General features: G+C 47.2%; 1 protein-coding gene across 1 annotated transcript in view; it reads right to left on the bottom strand.

Moving 5' to 3' along the window:
* Window positions 1-1,959: 1,959 nt before the first annotated feature.
* Window positions 1,960-12,997, bottom strand: part of qsox2 (quiescin Q6 sulfhydryl oxidase 2) — an 18,370-nt gene continuing 7,332 nt past the window's right edge. The window contains exons 3-12 of the mRNA XM_036528011.1: window positions 12,969-12,997; window positions 12,590-12,695; window positions 11,918-12,008; window positions 11,378-11,523; window positions 10,067-10,210; window positions 8,933-9,062; window positions 8,479-8,601; window positions 8,162-8,312; window positions 7,735-7,923; window positions 1,960-5,740 (exon numbers count right to left, since the gene is read on the bottom strand). The exon at window positions 12,969-12,997 is cut by the window's right edge and continues 20 nt beyond it. Coding sequence (XP_036383904.1) covers window positions 5,217-5,740; window positions 7,735-7,923; window positions 8,162-8,312; window positions 8,479-8,601; window positions 8,933-9,062; window positions 10,067-10,210; window positions 11,378-11,523; window positions 11,918-12,008; window positions 12,590-12,695; window positions 12,969-12,997 — 1,633 coding nt within the window. The 3' untranslated portion in view covers window positions 1,960-5,216. The remainder of the gene's footprint in view (window positions 5,741-7,734; window positions 7,924-8,161; window positions 8,313-8,478; window positions 8,602-8,932; window positions 9,063-10,066; window positions 10,211-11,377; window positions 11,524-11,917; window positions 12,009-12,589; window positions 12,696-12,968) is intronic.

Raw genomic sequence — 12,997 nt, 5'->3', positions numbered from 1 at the left:
CTTCCTTAACACAAATAGATGAATAACAAATCATTCACGTACAATACATTTTAGCAGTAGGATAGCGAAAGTGGTGAGAGAAAGCAGTAATACCGATAATACACGCATTCAAACTTTAACTTCATGTTCAACTTGGCAGCAGCGCCTCGACCATCGCAGGATTTTTCCTTTTCTAATGTTGAAATAGATTGCTAGTGAAACTCTGCAAAGTGAACTACCCTCAGTCATTTTCTTTGCTTCACGTGTTGTTATATTTAGTAAGCACATTCATCAGTTGTTCAGAAATTCATGTTCACAAGTATCCGGCTTCTTTTGGGTGGATAAGTCTTCATGTTCGTGTGTCACATAGATCAGAAAACTCCAAATCCGTGACACAGGCGATAATTAACGTTATTTACTGTGAGTTGCTGTAATCGGAAGCAATCCGTTTAAAGTCAAATTGAGGGGATTACACATTAGTAAAGGCAAGTTAAACCTGTGCTGTACTTGGCACGTGTGCCCAAGTCAAAACCTAACAACAGGAGGCAGGCGATGAGCATCGAACCTGAAGCCAAAATTCGAGCGAAAATTGACAGTTTAACCTGTTCATAATCTGTAGTGTCCCGATGGGCATACATTAACATTTCAATAGTTCTACCGTCCAAAGATACAAAAAAAACCCCTGCGAAATGGGGAGATTGAGGTGTAGCAGTGATGGTGGGGTAATGGCTATGTAGACAATCGTAAAGTAATAATAATAATAACACCCTGTATATAGAGTAATACAATGACGTAGTAAATGCCCCGAATATAAAAGTTGGGAGCAATAACATTTTAAATCATTTTTTTTATCCCAGCCAAACATTTCTGAACACCCTGCTGCGCTATCCCAGACCACACGCTGGGAGGCGCTGTTTTGCTTGAGGTTGGAAGGTTGATGGCCATAATCCGCCATCAGAAAATCAGACTGATCTCTTTAAGAGATCACGGAGAACAAACCGTAGGTCTGAAACAAACCATACTGACCTACCTTAGGAGCAGAACCTCAGAGGCGCTGGGAGCAGAAAACATATTTCAGTCTTCACTTAATTTTAATCGATTATTGACACCATTATTGACAACTTTATTTGACGTCATTCGTTGGGCTAAGTTTTGTGTTTTTCAAAGATTCGAAAAACACATTCGTGGTCTCGAAGATTTTACACACTTCGGTTTCTTCGGTATTTAATCGTCTTTATGAACCGTGTCCATTGGGCAGTTATTTTAACAACGAACACTATTTAATCAGTCTTAGTACAAATTAAATTTTACAAATAGTAAGAGTGGTAGCGACATAAGCTCAGAGTCCAGAGTTAGTGATAAGGTGCTGAACCTCCCTCCACTAGAACTAAAATCTGCAGAGCCCAAATGGTAAGCAACACCATAAACGAAAAGTATAGGCGAATGTGCTTGTTTAGATTATTTTAAGTAATACTTTCATGAAACACACCACTGGAAATATGCAATATAAATCAAGTGACGATCCCACAATCCTAAATTTTGAAATCAGTGCTTCCCCCACGTAGTCATTATGAATCAGCCTACGAAATGGTCAGAATGACTTCTCAGTCTCAGTTAAACACTGTGGTGAGGGATTCAAATTTGGCACATAAATATATTTACCTTAAATCAGTCAACATACATGTTTCAGGTCTGCAGTGCACCAAAACCGAGCTAAGAGAAGAGTTACGAGGACAACATAATACATCTGAAATGAAATCGCTATTTATTCATCTGATCTTTAGTGAAGATGGGCTCTCTGATTCTTCAGTGACAAGCAGGTATAGCTGCATCCTCAGACTACATCAGCTACACTGATGAGACATATGAACCAATGTGTTTTCCATGGTTTCAAAAGGAGATTGAGATGATGCACTTTTTTTTTTTTAATTCTCAAGACAAATTACAGAAATCACACATCAAATTGATACAAAACCCCACTAAATTCTCTCAAAAATAAATAAAAATATACAGGTTTACATAAACTAATTGTAATATATCTTTGAAACAGTAAAACAAAAGACAAAGCAAACAATTTAAAGCAGTTAACTTGCAGCAGTGCTTTAAGGCCACCCACGTGACCAGCACAAATCTCCACCCTCGGCTCAAACCGGGTCTGTTTTTCATCTGAGAAACACAAGCTGGGGCTGGAAACATCGGCAGGAGACGGAACACAGCTGGGAGGCCTGTGTGCAGTCTGCTCCACACATTACACCATTTCTCGGAGTAAGAGCCATGTGCCCCCTAACCAACCTTTCAAAATACTGAAGATACTGACTAGTCTCACACCTAAGGTCGATTCGCCTTCTAGATGTGGCTATGCAGGCTGACACCACCATAAACCCACAATGAGACTTTCACTGGAGTACATCTTACAACCATCAGCTGCTCTAGATTCAAATCTCCTGAAAATATCCACAATTTCCTCTTTTTCCATTTGAATCATGCTTTAACAAGTATATTCTTTCGGTCCTGTAAGAGAAGCTTAAACCTGCACTGCTTGCAGAAGCACACAGTACACTGAAGAGAGCGTTGGCAGTTCACACACTTCAGACAGCTTAAGTCAAATAAGTTTCAAGTATCTGAGCCTGAATGCAATCATCAATAACTTAAAATGTAATTACAATACAATACTTTGCATCAACAGTCTTTGACACAAATTTACCTTTGTCCTATTATAGGGTTAATAAATTTGTCCTAAAACATAGAAAGTCAGGGACTATAAGGACAAAAAATCAGTAAGGTCTTCCCTATGGCTTTACAGGTTTGCTTTTCTTGTTCTATTTCTGGGCCGGGTTCACTCTCTCCCACTGGGAAGAAAGACCAATGTCAGTCAGCAAAAGAACCAGTTGCAGTTCCAGAACCTTCTGTCTCTAATTATCACTCTTCCAGAGCCCCCCAGATATCACCAGAAACAAATGTTTCTAAAAATAACTGTTCCAGAACGAAATGTCACTTGAAATTACTGTTCCAGAACAAAACCATGCAGTTCTAGGCCCCACGGTCTCTAGAGCCCACTACTTCAGAATCTACTGTCTCCAAAATATGCTGTTCCATGACCTGTTGTCTAGAATCACGGTTTCTGTGGGCTCCCAGCCTCCACTTGTGAAGTGCAAAGTCTTCAGCCAATCAAAGTGCACCCCCCTGGATTGAGGAGCACACTCGTCCTCTTCAGCCAGCTCACTGTCACTGTTCACAGTCCAAACTGAGCACTGCAGCCAACCACAGAACCATGGACACAGCATGAGGTTTCCCCATGACAACGCAACGTTCCAGAACCTTCCTTTCACAATCCCTTTATCGTGATGAGGTCACCAGCCAGACAAGGCAACGTGTTTCCAGACATGGAGTGACGCTTACAGTAAAGGCCCAGGAAAAAGTGAGACCTATAAAAACATTAAGGCTAATGACCAGGATTGGCATCTATCTGCTCTGGCAGAAGGCTGAACTGGACCCAAAGACCAGAGAGAGAGAAGGTAGTAATCACGCTGACACTCTCATAATGCAAATGATAAATACACAAAAAATGGAACTAAATTCCGAATCACATACAATCACAGAATAAATAGTAAGCTAGATTTATTTCCCATTCCCACTGACGTTCAACTAACTAAACACTCATGAAAATATTTACTTTCATACTGGCTGCCTCATATTCAACAGATACCTGCTGAAAACATCTTATCATCCATTGTCATGACAATAATAAAACTGAGGGAATCCTATTGCAACCATGTGTGCATACTACTGCTCCACACACTGATCCATTTATATATTTCTCCAAAACGGTCATTTTCTAATATAAAAAATAAATACAAAATGGATAATTTTCTGTCCTTCTCTAAAGTGAAGAACGTTCATGAGAATGTATATACTTCATCTCCATCTCAGTTAAGTACTTCTCTGTAAGACTTTAACATCATACTGACAGAAAGGTTGTGTTAGCTTAGAGTCTTCATAAGCTCCTCTGGCAAAGGTCAGGGGTGTGTCTGAAACTCACACTACATGCTTGCGGTACATTTGCTAGCGGAACCATCAGCTGCAAAGTTTTGCCTATTTTACAGCAACTCGAAATGAGCCACTATGACACCAACCCACCAGAAAACACAAGCGTTAAAGGCAAACGCTGAGAACGGACGGTCAAAGGTGACAGCTGCATTGGGCTCCAGGGAAAGAGAGCTGTTTTACGCGTGGTACATTTTACAGAGGACACCGTCACAACCCTGTGTTTCAATACAGAAACGGTCACATCTTGCATTACACTGCAGAAATCATCACAAAGCTTGCGTTCTAACACAGAAAATGCTATGTTTTACTGTAGATACTGTCAGAAGCTTGTGCTTTACCATGGAAACCATCATTAGCTTGCACTTTACAGCAGATACCCACATAAGCTTGCATTTCACCGCTGACTGTCGCCACAAGCAGCTGTGACCTCAGTATGAACCATTACAGAAGCTTCCGGATGCCTCCGAAAAGGACGCCATGCTGACGTCTGCAGCCTCCAGCCAATCAGGACGCAATATACATCAGAACAGGAAGCTGACCACAATGCGTGAGGTCTCACTGACTTCATGACTGCACATAAAGAGATTAAACTCAGCTGATGTGAGCACTGAATACACAAAGTCTGGCTGGGGAAAGAGGTATGACATGTGATCTGGTCTTCTGAACAGACAAAATAAAACAAGCTACCAATACAGCTTCACTTCACAGCAAAAGCTACAAAACAGGAAAATACTCAGCGGTCACTCTCCCGTGACAAATTCATTCAACGGGTTCCAGTTACACTGTTGTGACGGTCATCCATTCCAGCTTCTCCAGCCATATCTGACCGCTTTCCTCTGCACTGCTGTACCGCAGGCTTCGGTCACATGACACAGAGGCATCGCTGATATCACAGAAGGTCTGAGACGGTATGGCAGAGCGTGAAGGTTCCTCCGCCCCCCCAGGAAGCCCCGCCCACAGGGTCCGGCCCTCCCGTGGGACCCCTCCTTCATGCTGGGAGTCTCTTCACATTCGAGTACATCACTAATCATAGATGAGATTTCAACAAAAACAAGGATTAAAAAAATAAACTGAAAACTCAGGAGGTTCCTTCAGCTGGGGCTAGAGGGACAGATATTGGCAGTCTGAGGGTCATTTCTCCTCCTCTCAAGCTGAGTCTGGACTCCGGGCCAGCAGGTGGCGCCAGCCTGCTATACGTAGGGCCGGCTGTACCGGACCTTCCACCTCTTGGAGCGCATGCGAAAGAAGAAGAACATGAGCATGAGGAAGACGCAAGAGAAGGCGTAGAGCAGCACACAGAGGCTCATGTCCACGTTGGAGAAGCCCAGGCCCAGGAAGCTGACCCCCGGCCGCGCCTCCTTCCGCACCCCCGTGCCCCCCTCCCCCGCCCCTCCGGACGCCCGCTGCTTCTCGGGGGCTGGGCCGTCGTCGGGGGCGGCGGCGTCGCCCGGGCGGGGGTGGTCCGGGCCCTCGGGAGGGGCCCCGCCCTGGCTCTGTGGCGGTTGCAGCTCGCCGGCGCCCCCTGGCTCCGGGCCGCTGGCGCTGCTGGCGTATTTGGGGGAAATGTTGGCGGCGCCGTAGTGCAGTCTGAGGAAGGCCAGCACGCGCTCCTCGTTCCACACGTGCAGGCCGTCCCGCTCCTCATGACACGCCGGGCACAGGTCCGGGGTCGGCCACTGCGTCTTCGGGAAACGCGGGTCTTCGCTCAGCGCCCCTGCAGAGAGGGAGCGGGGGGTTAGCACTGTGACACATTGCCACTGCACTTCCAACCAATGAGAATTCAGCTCATCTCTGACACTGTACAAACTGATGGCCAATGACGTCCGTTTTATGTGGAACAGCCAATGGCAACGGGCTTAAAGAGCCAAAAGGCCACGACTCCATTTCCTCCCACATTTGTTCGGGTTAGGACCTCACACACCCCTAATGCATGCACACACTCTTTATTTTGGGTTTGTCTGATTTGTTTTTTTTCCTCCCACACGCTTCACATTGCACATAATCAGGCTATCCTAGCCACATTTACTGCCATTTTATCAGTTCTCTTCAAGCCCAAAGGAGGCTCAGACATAACAGTTCCTAAAGTGTGATGTCCAATAACACAGCTTTCACTCTTTACCAATCAGGAATAAATATCACACTTCTCTGGGCGTGAAAGCACCTTTGTTGGAGTGGGGTAATGTGACTGCAAATCCAACACTTTGGTTCACTGCCCTGTGTACTAGTATAGCACAGCACCTCCAGACAACACGTTCTTTGTGAAGAAGACAGAACCAACAACTGCCCAGAGGAACACAGGCTTAAAATAGACTGATCAAGTTGTTCCTCTTTCCGAAATTGCAATTGTAACCCCTGCTCAGCTCCTGCTGGCTAATATAGCAGGTCAATCCAGGGCTCAGCCCCTGACCGGAGGTTTGTTCCTTCTGGAATGCTTTTACTGAGTCATCTGAAGAGTTACTGGCAGTCAGGTCAACAACCATAAATCAACTAAATGCTTTGAGTTGAACTACGAATGTGATGGTAGAGAATTGAATTATACCTCATTGCATGAATAATGAGTGGCTCCATCAATACACTGTCTTATTACTCACACCTCTACCACTGGCTCTGATTAGTGAGAAAAATAATGATGCAACATCAAAAGGAAACTAAACGGAATAATTATTTACACCTACACTGGGAAAAACGATAATTACTTTCCCATCAAGGGCACCAACATTTTAATGACTTCATACAGAGTAATACCATTATAGAACACTACAGGCTGTGTTGTAGAAAATACAGTTATTGCTTCTGCACAGCCACAGAGAAAGAGCAGCCTCTTTCTGCACAGCCACAGAGAAAGAGCAGCCTCTTTCTGCACAGCCACAGAGAAAGAGCAGCCTCTTTCTCCACATACACAGAGAGAGAGCAGCCTGTGTCTGCACAGGGACAGAGAGAGAGCAGCCTGTGTCTGCACAGTGACAGGGAGAGAGCAGCCTCTTTCTGCACAGGGACAGAGAGAGAGCAGCCTCTTTCTGCACAGGGACAGAGAAAGAGCAGCCAGCGAGCAAAGGAAATGACAATCCCTGTCTGACTGGAGTCTCTCCCTAAGGACACACACATATCCACACACATCCACATGCGCGCACGTGCACACACACACACGCACACACACGCGCACAGACACGCACACAGACACGCACACAGACACGCACACAGACACACACGCGCGCACAGACACGCGCGCGCAGACACACACACACAGACACGCGCGCACACAGTATACACACAGTATACACACAGACACACACTCAGGTCAGGAGAGTTCTGCAGCTAAACCGCAGAGCGGGAGTTGTGGCCTGAGGGAGATGTCCTTCTCTGTAAAGTGCTGTGTGTGGAAGGGCATGTACCTTTTCTCCCTCTGAGAAAGGAACAGGACGTAAAAAACCCTGAGAATAGTAACCCATGTGTACTATAACTCATAATTTATTCATCTATGCAATATTCTTCATTTACGCAGTGGACAGCCTCACAGAGATGTAGAAGCTACTCTGGGCCTGTGAGGATGACAGAGGACCCCACGCTTTTATGGCCCAACGTGTGTCACTCATCTCACTGTGGGACTGAGGATGTGTAGCTCAGTCTCCTGTTTGCCGCCATCGCACCAGCGGTGACCCCAGCGCCCCCAGTGCGTGTGCGTGCAAGTGTATGTATAGCGCCCCCTACCTGCCAGCCTGCTGTTGACCTGGTTGTGTTTCCTCCACAGCCACAGCACGGCCTGGTCCAGCGAGCGCACCTGGCTCAGGGACTCCTTCGCCATCTCCTCAAAGTGCCGGCCGCACTCCTGGCAGCCGAAAAACGTGCCGATGTACCTGCGCATGGTCTGCAGCACCGCCAGGGGGTCCTCCTCCAGCCCTGCGGGACAGGGTCAGAGGTCAGGGATCGGGGGGGGGGAGAGTAGGAATTGAAGGACACAGCAGAAAAAAAGCTAATTAAACACTAGTCTCTTTCTCTGTCTGAGTGCACAGTAAGATGATATGAAAGGATGACAGAGCGTATGAAAGGATGAAAGGATGACAGAGCGTATGAAAGGATGACAGAGCGTATGAAAGGATGACAGAGTGTACGCGGGCACGGGTGGGGAGGTATGCACCAGTGTTGGCCAGGGCGTCCGGTCTCAGCGCAGCCTGCACGGTCAGGGTGTGGAAGAGAGTCCACAGTGAGCAGGGGTACCCCCGCAGCTCCGGCCGGCTACCCTGACAGCCCACCCACTGCAGCCGGTCGCTCAGGTACATCCCCGAAATCTGAGGAGACAGGGGCACCACACACCTCATTCACATCACAGGATCAAGCCTAACACATCAACTGTGATAAACACCCACAGTGAGCGGTCATATATCAGACAGTAACCCTACACACAGATGGCAGGGCCCGGGTAACCGAGCGGAGCTGCAGGTTCGGCTCCCTCACCCTCATCTTGTTGTTGACCAGGTCCAGGATGGCGTCGTAAGGGATCCGCTCCAGTGGAAGGCTGACCAGCCACTCCAGGAGGGTCTCTAGCAGCTTCACCACAGACGGCCGTCCCGGAAACAGCTTGGGGGGCGGGGGGTTGGGTTAAAAAAAAAAAATCATAATATTTACAGGGTAACCATCCAATCAGACACTTCTCAAAATGCTTTACCACTTCCTATAATATTACAATATTATGACAATTTGGCAAAGAATTGGGGACTGAAATAGGTTGGCCAACATCATTTGCAGCCATAATTACAGATTACAGAACTCCCATTGTAGAGACATGAGGAAATGTAATATGCTGGGTGGTGAGGTGTCCTGGGGTACCAGGGAGAGAGATGGGGCACGCTAGGGTTTCCTTCACCTGCTCTGAGGGGTGTGTGTGCGCGTGTGTGTGTGTGTGTCTTACCTTGGCAACTACTGTAACAAAGTCCTTGAAGGTCTTGAGCTCTTCTCCCTCCAGTGACTGATGGCTGGCCAGCTCCACCCTCAGCAGGTAATGCAGCCCCGACTCCAGGTCCACCATGTACACCTTAGACCTACAGATCAAATAAAAACCACACACGCACAAACACACACACACACACACACACACACACACACACACACACACAAGATATCAAGATTGAGAAAACAAAAACACCAAAATGTCAACTGAACTGAAAAACCACTGAAACATCAAACTCCCACTGTGAGTTCATTACGGACTGTGGATTATGGGAGTGGAATGTGGAAAGGAACAGAAAGTCAGAGGATGGCACAGAACTTTGGGACATAAGGACTGTTCATGGTCTGTCCTGTAACCTTACACTTGAAACCTCTGAAATGGCAGACTACATCTACTTCCTACAGTCATTTCCACGATGGTCTGTGGTTAGAACAGAGGGAGCAGTATGAAGAGGGCCTACACACACAGCAAAACAGTCCTGTCACTCTCCCCACTGTTAAAGAAAACTGCCAAGGGAGCCCCCTGCTGGTGACTTTTATAACATCGATACGGTGTGAGTCAGAAAGGGAGGGATAGCGTCAACTGCAGTGTTTAATACGTGTGAAATTAAAAGTGCGGTGAATTCATTTTCATATGTTCTTTGTATAACAGGAACAGTTACTGCCCCATGTGGGGAAAAAGAGCAATACAAAAACATGATTTCACGGTTCAGGAACCACCTGGACTGCTGGTGCCTGAGGCCCTAAAGAGGCTTAAATAAACTCATCTCAGTAGCTTGCTTCCTCAGTGGCAGGGAGGCCAGTAGCTGGGGCAAGCCTGATGAGCAGCACGCAAATACCACCCGCATTTCAACAATCACAAGTGCAACATTTGGCCAGCAGGTGGCACCAGCAAACCATTTTTATTTGTTGAGACAAGGCTAGGATTTTTGCATAGCTTGACCACACAAAAAACATTGATATCCTGATTCAAACCAGAAAAGAATGTCAGCACTTAGTCTGTTGTACACATGGATGATCCTCATACTTTTATCTTGTTCATAACATGGAAACATACGCATTGTATACATAAAGATACACACACACACACACTTACTTGTCAAACTCCTTCCACACCTCTGCTGCCCCATGCCCTCTACTCCCAGCATGCACTGGTTCCCGGGCTGAGTTGCTCTGCTTCCTGTGCACTCCTGGGAGAAGCTTCAGGAAGGAGGAGAAGAAGAAACGCAGACGTTTCTGCCTGCAAGAGAACAAGGGAAAAGCAAGACGAGAAGGAGGGAGGGAGGGGCAGAGAGGAGAGCTGAAATCAGTGTGCTTGATAAAGCAGGGAGGGACACGGTTTGCACAGTTAATCAGTCAGCAGCCTCTGTTTTCCCTCAACACACGAGACACACGTGCAGCAAGTGTAGAGAAAGCAAGCACTCCTCTGTGTGCAATGTAAGCAAGCACTCCTCTAACTGCGTGAAATGTAAGCAAGCACTCCTCTAACTGTGTGAAATGTGCTCGTCTGCAGCCTGACACCCCAGTGGCAGAGCAGGTAGCAGGCGGAGACATCTCCCTGCCTCCCTCCCTGGCAGGCAGGTGCACATGCTCCCGAGGAACATGGCTCTGTTATGGAAGATGACTAAGTTATGATTATGCTCATCCTATGAAAAAAAGATGATTTATTCCACGTAAATATTCATACAGTCTGACTCATTCCTGCAAATATCCCGATGGAGACATCTTCTCACTCGCACGCACACACACACACACACACACACGACAGGCCTTTTATGCACCAGTTGTTTAACTGTAAATGCTAGAGGCTAAACCCTGCAGTGAGATGAGCAGGGATGTAACTGGATGTGCTGATGGTGCAGGCAGAAGGGTGTGATCCCAGTTCACTCCGCCGAGCACTGGGACAGGAGATGTTATCCCTGAGCAGGGTAAGCTTATCGGAGCAGCCACTCACACACACTCACACACTCACACACACACTCACACACACACACACACTCACACACACTCACACACACTCACACACTCACACACTCACACACTCACACACACACTCACACACACTCACACACACTCACACACACTCACACACACTCACACACACTCACACACACTCACACACACTCACAAACACTCACAAACACTCACAAACATACACTCACACACACTCACACACACTCACACACACTCACACACACTCACACACACTCACACACACTCACACACACTCACAAACACTCACAAACATACACTCACATACACTCACATACATACACACACACACAAACATATATGCCCTCACCACTGACCCTGAATCACAGACAGATTTTTCACACAGTGGTGAGGATAAGGGCTGGGTCTGAGTAAGCTGATCCCTGATCAGTTGATAAGAACCCTGCTAACTTACACATCCATAAGGCCGTGTGTCCCGTTGGGGTGCAGGAGGTACGCAGACGGGACCGCGGTGACCCCCAGTTTCTCCAGGAGGGCCCTGTCTGTGCTCACGACCCTCGTCACTCTCACCCCCTCGTACACCATCAGGTCCAGAATCACCTGGGAATGTGAGGGGAAAAGGGCGTTACACATAATAACAGATAACCAATGGACTTCACTTTTAGCACCTTTCAAGGAGGCTAACGTGCTTTGCTAATGCCTAGCACACCCTTGAGTGAAGCCAAGCAGCCATTTTGCACCAGAGCGCTCCCCACACATAGCTGAGGTGGAGAGGGAGGGATTATTTAGCCAGTTAAACCAGGGATTAGACCGCCAGATTGGGAATTTACCCCAGACACTCGGGGACTCCTTACTCTGTGTGTCATGGGAGCTTTACTGACCACACTCACTCAGGCCTCTGGTTTAACCTCTCATCCAGATGACACTTTTACAGGTCATGTTGTCATTTTTGAGGGACCCGCCGGGATCGTGTGTCCCCCCTCGGCTGGTGTACCTCTCTGCCCACGTACGAGTCCTCGTCCTCGATGATGATGGCGGTGTACCGGTCAGCTTTCTGCCCCAGCAGGGAGAGGACATCGTCTGACCTGGGCACAGACACAGGAGAGGCTGTCAGGTCTATTTTTAAAAAACGAGATTCCCTTTGGACTCACAAAGAGGCAGACTTCAGTGAGGCAGGGGGAGAGGCAGGCTATAGTGAGGCAGGGGGAGAGGCAGGCTATAGTGAGGCAGGGGGAGAGGCAGACTTTAGTGAGATGGCTTTGGGGAGAGTCACACAGAGGCAGAATAGAGTACTGGCTAAACTAAAGAACAAGGCTTCAATCAGAAGGTTGCAGACCGAAATCTGATGTGAGCACACTGCTGCCGTCCCTTTCTATAAGGCTATGTAACTGGAAATGCAGCTCTAAATATATGGCTGTGTATATGCATAACACGTTTCAAAAAAAATAAAGCTGTCGCTATGGATACTGGCATCTGCAAGGAAAATACCCAGCCTGTTCGGAGAAAATACCCAAATCAGGCACTTCAAAAGAAGACACAGTAGGTACTTAACCACCTGCCCTAACTAGGACATGTAATAAGTATTAAACCACCTTAAAGCCAGTGCCATAATCACATCACACAGCTCTCCAGAGATAAAGCCATCACTGGGCACAGGCTGCAGTACCTGGAGGGTTCCAGTGGGGGGCACCCTACAGGCCAGTCGTCTTTAGTGTGGTTCTGGAGGAAGTTGACCATCAGCTGTCGCACTGTCTGCAGCTCCCTGTCCGGTCCTGTGGGGAGGGGTTGGGGGAGGGGTGTTTTTAAAATGTGCGGTGGTCTGCTGTGACCTGCACTGCATCCAACTGGATAAACAGACTTCACGTAAAAATGAATAAACACTGTATGGTAATATGGATGTGACCATCTGCTAAGCACAAAAATATTAATAACAATACTAATTATGTAGCCAAAATACACAGGTGCCAACACCATAAATCCTGTCTTCCGGGAAAGCCTCCAGGCGCTAAGCAGCTCTGAAAACATTCTTTTTGCATAATACCCACCTCGGTATGTCTTTCCAACATCAAACGTG

This window comes from Megalops cyprinoides, chromosome 4 (assembly GCF_013368585.1).
Source record: "Megalops cyprinoides isolate fMegCyp1 chromosome 4, fMegCyp1.pri, whole genome shotgun sequence".
Classification (NCBI taxonomy): domain Eukaryota; kingdom Metazoa; phylum Chordata; class Actinopteri; order Elopiformes; family Megalopidae; genus Megalops; species Megalops cyprinoides.
Note: the sequence above shows the minus strand (reverse complement) of the source record. Positions and strands in the feature narration are given on the sequence as shown.